Raw genomic sequence first — 16,176 nt, 5'->3', positions numbered from 1 at the left:
GACTGGAGCAGCAGAATAAAGACAGACTGAAGGAACTGGTCTTCTTCAGCTTGACAAAAACTGTGGGGAGACCTCACTGCAGCTTTCCAGTACTTGTGGGGAACTTACAAGCAAACCTTTTACATGGTCTGATAGTGATAGAACAAGGGGGAATGGTTTTAAAATAGAACACAAGAGATTTAGGTTAACGTTAGGAAGAAATTATTTACTCAGGGATCAGTGAGGCCCTGGCATAGCTGCCCAGAGAAGCTATCGGTACCCCAGCCCTGAAGGCACTTAGGATCAGGTTGGATGAGGCCCTGAGCTGGAGTCAGGCAGTCCTGCACGCAGCAGGGGCTTGGAACAGAATGAACTTTAAGGTCCTCTCTAACCCAAGCCATTCTATGCTTCTAAAAAATACCAGATTTTGCTGAAATCCTGCTAAGGGAAGGCATTTGCCTCCAGCTCTGTCCCACAGAAGGCAAACTACCACCCAAGGTAGATTTCTAATTTAATGACCCCAGTGACCCCAGACTGAACCACCAAAGCAGACTGCAGCAGCTGTAGGTACAAGAGCAGCCATGGCTCGAGCCTTGGAAACACAGAAGTACCACGTTCCACACACCTGGGCTAAGTCAGCATCATCCCTGAACACAGCTCAACTGCTCTCATCGCTGCTGGAAGGGCTCTGGCAGAGCGCAGCCACACACTCTGCTGGCACTGCCTTTCATCTGCTTCCTACTTTCACATAATTTTGACTCCCATACCAGCAAGGAAACTTGAGGTGGGACCAGGAGCAATGCTATTTAATCTCTGCTTTTAAGTGCTTCTATGGAGGGTGATGCGCTAGCTTTACTTCCCTGAAGTGACACCAAAAATTCCAGTACAGTGCTATTGAGGATTACAAAAATAGAAATTTCCCTGAGGGTTTAAGGCAGGAGCAGGAATTGTAGTGGAAATACTGACAAGAGGCTGGAAGTCCTGCCACGTGCCTCAGCTCCAACCCTGTGGAGCTTGGGCAGCCTCTGTGCCATCAGTCCCAACAGAGACATCAGGAAAGGTTGAGAGGTGATGCTCCGTTCCAGATCTCTGCACAAAAACTGAGTCCCAGTTTTGCAAGTAACCAATGCTCACGCAGCTCCAAGGTCTGAATGCAGGCATCAGACAGCAACAGACTGTGCACAGCATCATTACTTGAAGCATCACCTGTTATCTACTGGGTGTGCACACAGGCAACAGGAGAAGTCTTCATGGCTCCTTATGCACCCTGTTAGTGAGCCGACCACCACCTGGGTCTCGTCCATGCGTGGTGATAGGATCCACAAGCAAGGGTCAAAAGGACAGCTGGGGGGAAAGTTACTTTGTGTACAGGGACTGTGTGGTGGAATTGGAATGCAAAGAGCTCCAAGGAGGAGGCACAAGATTAAAACATTATCCTCTGGGGAGCTTAACAACCAGTAACAAATGAATTCTAACATCAGCTGCTTGGTGTAAAACAACTGCAAATTGCAAGCTCAAAAATACCAAGCAAAGTAGGAAGCCAGCATCACCTGTGCATCAGTGTGACCACTGCAATTACATTATTGCTGCTTTAAAGAGTGCTGGCACTATGTTATACAGGACACGGTGCCATATCCTCACACAGAACTGCACAAACAAGACAAAAGCTGACTCCCCGACCTCGCCTCTGTCTGTACAGTTAATCACAGCTGAACACACACCCACCTCTGACAGTTCCTAAGCAACTGTGCTGGCTACATGGAGCTCGGCTCCACACAGCAGCTCCTGAAGGGCTGGCAAGGATCTCCACAGGGCAGCGGTGAGTGGGGCGGTGCTCCCAGCCCTGGGCACAGCCAAACCCAACACAGCAGCTCCAACCAACACGACTGCAAGCTGCCTCTCGGGCAGTGCAAGGGCTGGCACAGCAGCCAGGGTGTGTGGGGCCCTACACAGAGCCCAGCACCTTGCTAGCTTCCTTCTGCAGCACTCAGCACAACAGGTACCTCTGTCACACCCAGCTTTCTCCTGCCCACTGATGCACCTTGCCATTGCACCTCCCGCTGAGCCACAACGTAGGCAAGCCCCCATTGAGCTCCTGGTGGCAACAGGTCTGGCTGCATCCTCACCTTTTTCCTCCTCTGCTTAGAGATCTTTTGCAAAATGTATCAAGTAGCACAGAGGTGTGACATCCCGATTCAGAGATTTTAGAGCGATTCTTCAGTGCACTGCAATTCTGGCTCTCAGGTGATGAGTCTGGAGGGTACTCCATCCTGCTCAAACACACACAGCAGCAGCTTACTGCGTCACTTTGTGCCCTCAAACAACAGGGTTACATGAGACCTGTCTGCTTACAATGCCTCCTCACCCCCTCTTGTGTAACTATGTGTGGAAAAATAAGGCCTTAATTTCACTTACGACTTTTTGGCAGCACCCACTTCTCCCAGGCCTGTAGTAAGTAATGCATCCTGCATGAAGGGACAAGGTTTACCACCTGCACCAGGCTGGCAGCTCCCTGCTGTCCTCCCACCACCCAGCACACAGGGATGCTGGGACAACCAATTCCTGGGGGCAGCTTGGTGCACCAGGGGGGCACCCCACATCCAAACACAACGCTCAGCCACTCAGAGCTCAGATGAGCGCTCCCAATGGCACAGCCCACAACCCCAGGACACAACTACAGCAGCAGGACAAATCCCAAACCATTCCAACTGGAAGCAGGGCCAGAAACACAGCAGAGAGGGACTATGCAGCTAAGTAATCTATAATTTGTAAGGTGTGTTCACAGCATGTCAAGGTTAAAAGCTTCTTCCTGCATTTTCTTGTCACCATACTAGAACCAAAGATAAAAACACAATTTTGACCATCTTTCCTGACCCAGAAAACGACCATTTTCCATCCACTGCCTCTTTCTGGGCATACACATCACAACAACACTGGGATTTATTTCCCCTGGGGAGCCCATTCTTTTCATTTTTTTTCGTTCTATGCTCTTCACTTTTTGCCCACACTGCAGATAAACCAAACCAACCATTTCAATAAACTACAGTTTTCTCTGGAACAGCCTTGCGCATTCTGGCTTACCCAAATTACAGCACGTGGCACACAGCTAAGCAGCACCAGCTGTAACAACCAAACCTCTGTAGGGAGGAGGCAAACAGCACCACAAACACAGAAGTTCAGATGATTCAGTCTGCAAAGCAGAGCCTCAGATCTGGAGTTCAACCCTAAATTCTCCTCCACTGTCACACAAGCTTTGTTCTAGACAGAAATACAAATATATCATACAATGATTTAAGATATAACAAGCCATTTGGCTCTTTTATGTGACAGTAGAAAATAACATTAAGTTCTGGTACAGAAAGCCAACTGAGGAGATCCCCCACCAGTACAGTTTGTACAGCTCAGAAACAGGTGTTGGGGCAGAGCCCAAAGAACCAGTCTGAGAGGGAGGGAAGAAACCTCAGAGGGAAATGCCAAAGGGAAATGGGAACCCAGAACTTACAGCTTCTAATCTCCATTCTCACTGAGGGCAAGAGTTTGCTTTTCAAGCTGCTGAGCTTTAATCAGTGTTAAAAACAAACAAACAAAACCCATAAACTCCCAAAAACAGAAAAGCACCAAAAAAGCAGCCGTTACCTCACAGACCTGGCTTCCCTGAACTTCTGTCTTTCTCAACAGTCAAACTGAGCAAAGGCCCTTCCTTGTTTCCCACACTTTATTTGGTACTTCATGCAGTTTCTCAGTTTAGGAAGCTCTTGGCTCTGCATAGAAAATCAGCTAAATTATTTGCACTGCGTTCATCACCAGGATCCAAGCTTCTGGTAAATCACATTAACAGAAGTCAGCAAAACCTGACAATGTCACAAAGTCTTTTATTTTCCTTTGTCCCTGGCAATGCCAAGGTCAGCATAATCTCATAATATGCTATTCGATCAGCTTTGCTGAGAAGGAATCACACTAATGTTATTTTTTATCCTGGGGAAAATAACTGCTTAAGCACAGGTGTATGCCCATAGTTCAGCTGTAAGAGGAGGGTCTTCAATTTCTCAAAGCACCACTAGCTGCATTAATAACACTCACTCTCAATAGCATATTAACAATATAAACTGATATTGCTTTTTGTTTATTTTACAAAAACCTTCATGAACAGTAAGGATGGACTCTGCATATCCCTTCTCCCCATTTGTTTGCAGCAAAATGATTCTGATTCCCTGAAGCCACCTCCTGCCTGGAGACCAAACCAACCCCACTCCATCTGGACTAGCAGGCTTCCCCACCAATTCCATGTTCCTGTGATGTGTAACTGAACCAAAGCAAGGCAGTCCCTGGCTCTTTTGCCCTCCATACTCTGGATTTACATACCATGGCTTGCATGCTAGCAGCAACGGTACAAGGAAAGTTGCATTAAAGCAACTTCTTAACTAAGAAAGGAGCATATAGAGAGTTACCTGATCTTTTCTAAGGGAGTCAAAACTACGCTCAGATGCCTCATTTAAAAGGCTTCCGATTCCAATTCAAAAACAGTGCCAGGCACACTGGAACCCATTTTCAGAGGCCTTGGCCATTTTCACAACCAACACCAGAAGTGCTCGCTAAGCAGCTGTATGAAGACAGAGGAACTGTCCTGCTCTGCATTGTGTTTCTTCCTCTAAGGAATGTGAGACTACAGACAGGCAGAGGCTATGACCAACAGTATGGCTTGGGCTCCATCTTACTCCAGAGCTGCCTTCAGGATTTTCTAGATTTGCTCCCCACTTGTATCTCAGCCCCCCACCCTCAGCCATTAAAAAAGAACAAGAAAACACAAACTCAGTCTGCAAACCTAAGAGAAAACTCCAGCTTTACTACTGTCCCTCTTTGCTTCCTGCCCAGCCCAACAACAACATCCCAGTTGTTCTCTTCTCTCACTGGAGCAGCCAGCCTCCCAGGCACAGAACTGAGATCACTAAGCACACCCTCCAGTGGCTGAGGACAGTCAGAACCATTCAGCTTGACCACAAATACTGTTGTGGCAGGAACGCTCCTTTAAACTGCAGAAGATGGTCCACGGCACCAGTCTCACAACCTCCCATGACTCCATATGCACTTAAAAAGACAAAGAGTTACATAAATTGCCATTTGTTTTTGTAGAAGCTTCACTTTCCACTGCCCATCAGCACGGTCTCTGCATATTGCACAGTGTTCTCATTATTATAAAAAATGTCTTCTGTATCAGGCAGGAAGAAAGAGAACTCTGCCAGGAGGCGCTAATGCGTGCTGTTGTCTGTAGTTAGAGGTAAGTGGTTGCTTGTGTGGCCATCGGGAAGTGGGTCCTGGTCAAACAAAAACAGCTATTAATGGCTTGTGCAGGAACATTATCTCCCCCTTGCCCCAAACACACATTTCTTCATTCTCAAGTAATTTCAGTATGACTTTCACCTGGCCTCCAAAAATTGAATAAACTTCATCATTCAAATCTATTCACCTTCCCTCCTCTTCTTCCACTCAGGTAACTTTACCAGCTAGCAAACTTCAACAACATGTCAAGAGAAAGACAGAAGTCATAAAGGCTACCTAGAGACCAAGCTGAAAAAATAAGAGTGAAGTAAAATCAAGTAGTTGCTAGAGGAACATTACTATTGATGCCTTGAGAAGGGAAATGTAAAGATTGCTCAGCTCTTGGAAAGATCAAGAGCCCTGGTTTAATTAAATCAGCTCCTTAGAAAACACCCTGCTTCCTTATCTGTTCAGTTTTCCAATTCTAAAAGTTACAGAACCTTTCCTAAGATGTGCATCAATGGGAGGCTTACTGGGAGCACCTTAAGCTCCCCTGGCTCCAAGGCCCAAAGCTGTCCTACTTTGTCACAACTCCGAATTCTTATCGCCCACCTTCACGTAGCTGTAGCACCTATCAAAGCAAGCAGTTTTTCTTACCACTGTAGATCTGTAGGAGCCCAGTCTGAAACGGCAAAAAATAACTTCTGCTACAAATCTTCCAAAGCCATGTAAAATTCCTGCCATGACAAATATGATTTAAATTGTCACCAGTAGTAAAACCAAAGTATTTATGGAAATACTACAACAAAATTCTACACAACGATTAAACACAACACGTTGCAATAAAGCAGTATGTAAAATGCTAAGAAATCAACAGGAAAAAGAAAGCATAAAGGAGGGAAACAGAACTGTAATTTTCTGAAATGCACCCATAAAAACAAGAGCAAGGCTACCCAAACAAATGTAATTCCCTCTGCTTTAAGGGTTCTATTCTTTGAAATAGAACCATCTACTCTGAAAGACAGCTCTTAGCTTAAGGCCCCTTCATATCAGTCAAGAGAACAAGTAACTTTTAAGCAAGATACCCTATTAATGCCTCGACTAACAAAGTTAATTGTATCTTTTTGACTTCATTATTACTCAAGGCCAGGCTGGATGTGGCTCTGGGCAGCCTGCTCTAGTAGTTGGCAACCCTTACACAGCAGGGGGTTGCAAGTAGATGGTCTTTGAGTTCCTTTTCAACCCAGGCCATCCTATGATTCTATGATTCCTTGGAAGACCAAACCCTGCAGTACATTGACAAGTTACATGAGGAATATCTTGCCAATGACTTCAGATGGAAATGTTATCTATCTTTCAGCACTGATTTATCACTGGATCCCAACTACAGAAAATACAAAGAATAACGGAAGGAAACAGCAGGTACCCTCCAGACACAGCTCTGGGACACAAAAATGAGTGCACTGTACTGCAAATTTCAGCACAAAGAAATGCACTCTTAACCCTAAGCCTGCTGGATGATCAGGTCTCACTGTAATTTAGCCACACAGTGACCTAAAAAACCAACTAAACAAAACACACCCCACAAACTACTAGGACATAAGAGGGAAAGCACTGATAGTTACCTGTAGTTGAAAAAATTCCCCCGATAATGCCACAGAGCCGTACTAAGAACTGCCAAAAAGGCATGTGTTCCTCTGTCACTGTCACCATAAGGGAACTGATATCATATTTCATGAATATTCCTGACACTCCATGACTGCCAGCTGCATGGTTAATTACTCTTTCCTGAGAGATAAAGAGAAAGGCAAGTTAGCTGCATCTTATCAGTCAGAAGGAAAATAACAGAGGTGACAACAAAACTCCTCCACCTAAGAGTCTAAGAGTCACTGTGGTGGTGAATTCCAGTAGAGTATTGGTGTGCCCCAACACAGTGCCCCAACACCTATGTTCTGCACTGCTTCCTTGGAGCTACATTTACACATCCCAGAGGATTTAATCCCTGGTTCTTAAAAAGCACCAGAGAAGATCCCAAACTACAACATACCATCACAGAAATTCGGGAGCTTAAGTTAAATTAGGCCAATGCCATTTGATTTCTTTTTTTGCCCATTGTGAATTTATATGCCAAAATCCATTACGTCCACACACAAAAAAATGAAAGATCAGGTTCTTAAGTCAAGTTTCTGGGATCTGAAAACCCAAATCTAGGCCTCTTCATAATGTTTATTTGAAGTGACCTGACTGAAAATAATCACAGACAAAAATAAATAAAAATAATAACCACCTCGCCATGACTACTCTAAGTGGATCACACACCTTGGTTCTGATGTGTTCACTGAAACCCTTCCATCCCCATTTTTACAATTTTTTATTTGCTCAGATTCTTAAGAAGAAAAAAAAAAAAAAAAAAAAAAAAAAGAAAGAGGAGAGAGCATTTACCATCAATCTGCTGTTAAGGAAGTGCTGATAAATGCACTGCCAGCAAGTCTGGCTGAAAATAAACAAGAGCAGCAGAAAAGAACCCAACTGATGGCAGACAAGCTCAGCCATGTCTCGGCCAGAAAAAGATGACAGACAAGCAAAACTGAACTGAACAGCAATACATCACAGCTCCTTTTCACCTACATTTAGCATAGTCTGCGCTCAAAAAATACACAAAGCCACAGTACAAAATCCAAGCTGACTGCTGCTTGACAAGCTGCCTTTTTTGTACTCGATGTTGATATATGTTGTACCACTGCTTTTGCTACCAAAACCAGGTTAAAGGATGACAAAATAATTTACTGATTATTGATACAAGTTCACAGAAATTTTACAGCAGTTAAAAACAGGGCATAAAATGTTTTCTGTATATCAAGAGCATGACAACATTCAGTGTTAGAAGACGGTTGACCAGGCACAATAACAAGGAGAAGACAACTGAAGGTATTTCAACTAAACCTTGCCACACACTAAGGCTCAAATTTTTGTTTGCTTGCTCCCCATCCTCTAATTGTTTCCCTAAGCCTTAATGGTCTTCTGAGGTCAAAAGGTGAAAAAAAAAAAAAAAAAAAAAAAAAAAATCAAGTTAAACAGAACACTCAGAATTCTACCATCAAAAAAACAGTATTTTCTTTTCTTCAGACCATTTTGGTCTGCTTCTAGCTTCTACTGCTGCAGATTTAATTGATGCTTGCTAAAAGCTGCTGAAAATAACTAAGCTTGTATCAGATACCTTGGCTATCAGTGAAGTTCTAGGATTAAACCTTTCTAACACATAAACACAGTATCTCACAATTCAACAACAGCACAGACGACTTTGCCTATGCCTTGCAAAGCCTATTTATTCACCACTGGCGACTGAACCTTACTGCACCCCTGTTTTAGCCACAGCTGGCCAACTGTCTTTCTCTGGGTCTTCGTGTTCTTATACAATAAAGACATTAATTTGCTCAATGAATAACTGCCAGGAGCCTTTCCCAGCTCATCTGCTAGAGGTGTTTGGTTTCCAAAGGCAAATGCAAACAGAGCTACCTATTGAGAGGGAGCAAGGTATGTAAAGCCACTTCACCTCTATTCACAAGCTCTTCCCCTACTCAGACAGCACTGCACCATCCCTACAAAACAGAACTACTAAAATAAAAGTAATCTCTGAACTTCCTATCAACCCAAGGCTTTGTCTTCAGCTTCCATTTTTAATTAAGCTTTTCAAAGAGTATTTTCTTCTTGACTTGAGAATAAAGGATCAAAACTGAGTTCAGTGTGAAAACGAGGCGTACAGCTGGCACACTTAAGGCCTTTTTTCTTACCGACAGCAGCCTTCTAAATTGGTGTCTCGTGATTTGCCCCTGGTACCACACTGCAATACTGATGTTCTTTGTGGATTCAGCATTAAACTAGCTCTTAGTAGAGGAGTTTTCAAAAAAAAACAGAGTACAACTAAGCCTCAGTTCTCACATTTAAGGCCAACTGCTGCTAGATTTTCCCCCACACGGTTCTCTTATTTCCACTTACCCTTTCTGTCACTGAAAATTGATGAGTTTCTGCTGAAATTTTGTATGTATGGAGTTTGGTTGGCACAACTGTGATAAAATACTGGAACATCTGGTTGTCTAAAAGAAAACAAATGTCAGTATTGAATTAAGTACAGACTAAAGACCATTTGAGACACAGTCAGAAAGAACTCAAACTGCAATTATTAAAACAGTTAACCAACTAAGCCGTTTACACTCAAGATATCCTTCAAGGTGTCCCAGCACTGCCAAGCCTACTTCAGCACCACCTGTGTGAACAAAGTTAGTTTCCATGGGGAAGGCCAACAGCAAATTTGTACTCAAATTCATGAAAACACTCATTAAAAAAGGGCCACTTGCGTTTTCCAGGGCAGCAGAATGAGCAAGTTTTACAGTCACTTCTTACACAACACATACTGCAATAGGCATCATCTATCTTGACAGTGGTTCAAGTAGGTTTTAGGTACTTAGTTGTCTATGTAAAAACAAGAGCCCTTCTAAAGTGGTTATGGTTGCTCTCTCGATTACACAGTCTTCTAGAGAATTCTTCTAAAGCAATCAGTAGACTTCAACATTTATGACTTCTGTCTTCATTCAAATCCCTAAGAAAACAAACATTGCAAAGCTGAAGCAATCTACTTCAATTGCACAAAACTGGCTGAAAGAGCCAATGGAGCACACTGAGAGACAACGCCAGCTTTAGAAGGTTGTAGCAATCACCTGCATGTGGGAATGGCAGTCAGAGGATACAAATTAGGCATCACTGCAAAGCAGGTTCCTATCTTCCTTTATTTATAGGTAGGAAAACAGTGAGATACAAACCCTTCTTGTAGCTGCCTTGCAACATGTATCACAGAAGTGACAAATCAAACATAGGAAGAGAATTTAATACTCATGTTTGTTTTGCTGCTGGTAGGTTTGGGTCTTCTGGTTTGTTCTTTACTTCCTCTTCAGAGGAGGGTTCTGTGACCTTCCTGCCTGGAGCACAGCTGCAAAATTCTTCACAGCTTGTTCAGGCATACACTAACTTCAACACAACTTCTGGACAAAACTGTAAATGAGCTTCAGCAGAACAGTGAAGTCCATCAATACTGACATTGAAAAGAAACCGACCATTTAAAATGCCATGTCAGCAACTCAACAGTGCAGTGTTCACTGCCAAAGTTAATAAGGCATACTGGTTCTAAGTCAGAGCACTCATGAAACATGATAATGTTTTATATGTAATTTATATGCAATTATTGAATCAACATAAATATTAAAGCAAGAGGCTTTTTTTTTCTTAAAAAAAAAAAAAAACTTACGATCTGATGCTATTTTTTCTGTTCCATCCAAGGGATTGATAATTCCTGGAATAAGCTCTCCAAATGACAGATGATCTATTCTATGTGAGAAGTTATAAGCTGAAAAACAATAAGAGGAATGAAACAACATTTTAAAACTATGAAATTACTGTGCCTTTCTCAGAGAAAAAGACTCCCCTATTTCTCACAGTACAGAACACTTTAATTACAGTACTTACCACACCAGAGTGCATGCCAGTGGATTTGTGCAGGTGACTGCATCAATAAATCCACACGCGTATTTCAAACAACTCAAATTCAAAATATTTAAAAAGAGGTTTAATTGCTGCAGAAAAGAAATTCCAACACAAATTATATTTGTAATCAACCCAGAAGCTGAAGAGTTAAAGTTCAGTGATGGAAATTACTTGTTAGCCAAATACTGAAATTCTACAATAGTACTGTAGTAGTATTAAAAAGACTAAAATTTCATGAATTAATCATATAGAGGAAGCACCAGACAACTATCAAGTGACTAACTGCTTGATTTTGCTAAGATATGTAAGTTTTACAGTATTCGTTTGTGCTCACGGACAGACATTTAGGGGTTTAGCTAATTAAACACCCAGTTCATTTTTCACAGTAAGTCACCCTTGCCTCTCATTAAGTACCACAGCAACAGACATTTAGTATGTACATTCATAAACCAAAAGCAAACCTTCTAGAGACAGATGTTAAAAATTCTTAACCTCTTGAAAAGCAGATTTTACAAGCAATTGGTACTTTGGACCGAAATACAGCAACTTCATATGCTGTGTTACAACATATCTGACATTTCTGTTATGTTATCATACTATAGAAGGAGCCTAAGATAACACTAATAATGTTGAACCAACTGGGGGGATGGGGGAAGGCTATATTACTCCTGAGTAATAATATTTCAAAGAATCTTATTCATGTCCTTCTGCAGTGCCACTGCCCAGCTGGACACCACTACAACAACCTACATTAACAGTCGGAAGAGTTTGTTCTGAAAGAAATGATGCTCATTCATATGGAGATAACAGAAAGCACTTACACTCATGGCTTACAAGGGCTGCCAAGTGAGCATGGCCTCGAGGGTGTGGTATAGCCCTAAAGAAAGCAAAATACGTTTTATGGAAAACTTGTTTAATGAACCCATGCAGAAAGACACGGTTTCCCAAACTGGACTATGTAGGCAAATTATCTCTCCCGCTCCAGTTCAGTAACACCAGAGAGAGAGCTTTCATTTATTTATATGTTAGAACTACAACCAATAACCAGGCAACCACCCTAATAATGAGGAATGAAGACCAGTTAACAAAGCTCCCAAGGGAAGAAAAAAAAAATAACAGAGATACAGATGCAGCAGCGAGCAAAAGGAAGCAAGGGAAAGCAAACTTCAGGCAGGAAGGATAGATACGACAGACCATATGAAATACCAAAACAATTGGCTCTGGAAAGGGCTTAAGAACTTTGACATCTATGACAGAGGTGGTTCAAGACCAGACAGAAGAGACACTTGGAGAAACATCCACACAAAGACATCAGCTGGAATTCCATGCAGATAAATTAGAATACAGACTGAATGCTAAGACCTCTGCTGAGAGAGGCAGCAGAAAGAGAGGACAGCCAAACCAGAGAGCAGAGAAAAACTTATCATAAATTTGCTTGAGATGTACCTAAGCTATTACCATTATAGAAACATATCAGAAAGTCTCTCCTCAAATCAAGAGGAATGGGAACTTTGCTTCCTCACTACGCTTCTGCACCTACACTCTCTTGGGACTGAAAAGACACACATCTACATGCTAGTCATGTTTGTTAACTGTGCAGTAACAGAAGGAAGTTGGGACAGGCCCAAAGGATGGAGGCAGCTACAATCAGTCCATTCCATATCTTATGTCTACAGACATCCTTTAGGACACTGGGTCTGTTCAGCTTTGAGAAAAGAAGACTGAGAGGGCACCTGATCCAGGTCTATAAGTATCTAAGGTGTGGGGGGCAGAATGGCGAGGCCAGACTGTTTTCAGTGGTGAGTGGAGACAGGACAAGGGGAAATGGCCAGAAACTGCAGCATAGGAAGTTCTGCACCAATGTGCGCAAGAACTTCTTTACAGTGAGGTGACGGAGCACTGGAACAGGCTGCCCAGGGAGGTGGTGGAGTCTCCTTCTCTGGAGATGTTCAAGACCTGCCTGGATGCCTACCTGTGCGACCTGCTGTAGGGAACCTGCTTTGGCAGGGGGTTGGACTCGATGATCTCTGGAGGTCCCTTCCAACCCCTACAATTCTGTGATTCTGAGACACTGGCATTAAACCCTACACTGCATGCAAGAGGAAAGAGCTTACTGTAACAGCTCAGACAAGACACCAAATGGAAAAAGCATGTGTATGGGACAAATGAAAAACAAGGTCATTAAATTAAAAGTTAAAAGCATACAGACATATATACGTGCACATACTATACACAATGTAGAAGTCATTTTTTAAAGATCTTTTATTTTCAGGAATTGAACAGAACATACTTGCCCACAGTTATGTGAAAATTCCCTGCCACTTTATTGACATACAGATGACCATGAATTCTGCATGCATCTGGAGACTCTATTGAATTATCTTCCCTGTTTAAACAAAAACAACAAAAGAGGTACTTGAGGATATTCACTGTTTAGTAAAACCAACATAGTATACTTAGATTTCTTTTCCCTGGAACAAAGGCATAGCATTATTGCCTACCACTTCATCATATTTTTCTGGAATCACAAGAGGGATGGTAGGAAGGAGGGAAATGAACACAGATCAGCCTGCAGAAACCAGTAAGCTTTTGTTTATACTTGTATTCAGAGATCTGGTCTACAAAACTAACTTGCAACCCCTGAACAACTGAACAGAAAACACAGTGAGACCTTACAAATACCTCACTGCCCTTTGGATTCCATTGTCCCCAGTTCCATTACTAAATGAGAATGTTTGTTCAGAGATTTTTGTTGTTGCATTGTACAGAACAAAATGCATGTCACATAACACTGCAGCAAAAATAGCTTTCCCCATTTATTTTTTATAAAGCTTTCCTCTTTCCATACTTGCTGAGATGTCCACAACTCAGAGCATATCTCCAAACCTGCTTCTCAGAGGGAGAGGAAGAAGCTTCTTAAACACACTTCATAGGGTTTATAGACATAAATAGGGTCTCAAACACTGCACTAGCAAGTGTTGAGGAGATAGAAGGACTTAATGAAACTGAAGATGTCAACTAAATGGAAAATAGGATTTCTGAGCATTTCTCAGCCTTGCCTCAGAAAGATAAGATGCATTTAGTCCTCAATCAGATTAAAATACATCATGTACATAGAGCGTTTTTGGTGTTTGCTTTGTTTTATTTAAGGTCTGTTTATATTTTACAGAGAAAGAAATTTCAGCTTATGTGCACAGTGCATTTTTCCCCTTAAAAATTCTGCAGCCTTTAGACTCAGGCAGGCCAAGCTTTCTGTGTAAGTGAAACAAAAAAAATATGAAGTCCACTTAAATTGAGAGGGGAGTGAGAAGAGGAAGGAATAACCCAACTCTTTCTTACCGTGGTGGCAGTGCTGTAGAAGCACTTTTAAAAGCACTTTTGAATATCACATCTTGAAGAGAGTGTTCTTCCTGCAGCCTGCTCTGAATGAGCTGCAGCATCCTGAAGATTACACAAATGTGAAAGTATCCAACATTAAATCAGAAAATAAGTTCACAATTAACCATCAGCTTCAGGTGCAGTTTATAAATAGGAGAGTCAGCAAGATCTCATGTAAATATCAAAATGTTGCATTAAAATTTGAGAATAATAGTTTATACACACAAAAAAAAAGTAAATATAGCTTAAAGGTCCTGGTGTTAACAGTAGTATGTTTTCACAATACCAAAGCTCAGACTCCCTAATAAAGCTTGAGTTTCTGTTACAGGGCTATCAGCATAATCATCACACATAATCAAGCTATTCCAGTTTAAATAAAAACAGTGTATCAACTAAGGCATATGAAAGATCCAAACTCATTTGCTTTTGCCTGAATGTGGCCATTTGTTACTGTAGCTCAGCGCTGACATCTGGATGTCAAGCTATCTCTCAACTCATAATTAAAACTGGTGCTATCGAGTATTTATTTTCTAAGGTAAGGTGAGTGAAACATTTATGTTTCTTGGCTTGCAACGGCACAGCCCAATCCCACAGATCAGTCCAAACCCAGTGTAGGAATTCTATCAGTCAGCTATTGGAGCAGCCTTCAGGCCTCACAAAAAGCACACATGCACTGTATGCTAAGTCTTGTGTAAAACAGTAAAATTAAACACTTCCTCCATTCCTTCTCCAGGTATCACAACGATCTTTTGGAGCAGTGCAGCTCAATTAGTTGTACTTCAATCAGTAGAAGCTGAGCCACTATGGCAAATAATTCTTAGTTCTTCTCAAGAAAGCAAGAAAATAGTTCCATACAAAGAAAAATAATCTCACATTACTACACACAAAAATAAACCAAACCCCAAGAATGCTTCTACGAGTTTATTACAAACACATGAAACAACAGCACTTCATTGAGAAACAGCATGACAATTCTTGTCATAGGCAGACATCCCAACTGATGACAGAAATGAAATAAATTCACTTCTTTTTACAGGCTTATCACTCCTAAATTACAAGCAGGAGCTGTGAGACCCAAAATACAGCTCTGTTACCCAACTCAGATATACCTTGAGGTCACTTCCGATACATATAACACAAACAAGCATCTCAGTACTTCAGTTACCTTTGCCATTCCTTTTGTTGTGGGCTGAGATCAAATACTACCTGAAACAAAAAAAAACCCACATCCAATAAAACACACAGGAAGCACTGAAGTCCCATCTCTGAAACCCAGAAGAGAACTGGAGGGATGTGAAGTTGTGGGAGACTAGAAGTAAGGCCACATGTGGTACCACTGGAGTCTAGAAAAGGATTTTCTCTTTAAATAATATATTTATTGTTCAAGCACAGAAATTTCTGTTCCTTTCCCTGAAAAAAATACTCTTTTGTTTTAACATATAACTTCAACACTCTTTCTCCTCTGGTAACCTAAGTTAGCTGACCCTGCCCTTCTAGCCTTTGACTAATAGAGGCCAGAAGCAATATGCAGCAATTTATTTCAAAGTGATAGAATTGACACGTGTTTTGATGCAAACAGCAACAAATTGGGCAAAGCAGCAGTCTTTGGAAGACAAAATCTGTTTCTAGGGTGATCCCCCACTGGGGATGCCTTTAAGACGAGCCACCAAACTTGCTCATCTTCAGTCAGCAAAGATTAATATCCGTGTGCTGAAATCAATTCTATGTATCAGTTAACACTGATGTGCTCAACACATTTAATTCAATTGTAGTAAATGCTCCAACCTACCAGAGCTATGGCCAAGAGATCAGCTACAGGGAATTGCTTCTCTTAAACATAATCACTGGGGCCACTGCTAGCACGCAGCAGCAACAGCAGCGTAGAGATAAATGTCCAGATAAAGAGAATATATGGTATGAGAAGAAACAAACCAAGCTCCTTTCCAAATACCACCTCCCCTCAGCTAGCCCCAGTCATTCTCACACACACACACACACACACACACACACACACACACACACACACAC

General features: G+C 42.0%; 1 protein-coding gene across 4 annotated transcripts in view; it reads right to left on the bottom strand.

The window, feature by feature from the left end:
• Positions 1–4,072: 4,072 nt before the first annotated feature.
• Positions 4,073–16,176, bottom strand: part of ERGIC2 (ERGIC and golgi 2) — a 22,851-nt gene continuing 10,747 nt past the window's right edge. For all 4 annotated transcript variants that reach the window (XM_042815390.1, XM_042815392.1, XM_042815391.1 and 1 more), the window contains exons 6-14: positions 15,314–15,354; positions 14,110–14,211; positions 13,061–13,156; positions 11,592–11,647; positions 10,535–10,633; positions 9,232–9,329; positions 6,861–7,023; positions 5,893–5,972; positions 4,073–5,291 (exon numbers count right to left, since the gene is read on the bottom strand). In XM_042815390.1, the coding sequence (XP_042671324.1) occupies positions 5,226–5,291; positions 5,893–5,972; positions 6,861–7,023; positions 9,232–9,329; positions 10,535–10,633; positions 11,592–11,647; positions 13,061–13,156; positions 14,110–14,211; positions 15,314–15,354 (801 nt within the window). In that variant the 3' untranslated portion in view covers positions 4,073–5,225. The remainder of the gene's footprint in view (positions 5,292–5,892; positions 5,973–6,860; positions 7,024–9,231; positions 9,330–10,534; positions 10,634–11,591; positions 11,648–13,060; positions 13,157–14,109; positions 14,212–15,313; positions 15,355–16,176) is intronic.

The sequence above is a fragment of the Centrocercus urophasianus genome, unplaced genomic scaffold (assembly GCF_019232065.1).
Source record: "Centrocercus urophasianus isolate 14NV4802_14NV808 unplaced genomic scaffold, USGS_Curo_1.0 seq_15, whole genome shotgun sequence".
In the NCBI taxonomy this organism is placed as follows: Eukaryota; Metazoa; Chordata; class Aves; order Galliformes; family Phasianidae; genus Centrocercus; species Centrocercus urophasianus.
The sequence above is the reverse complement of the archived record's forward strand: the minus strand, read 5'-3'. Positions and strand labels throughout refer to the sequence as shown.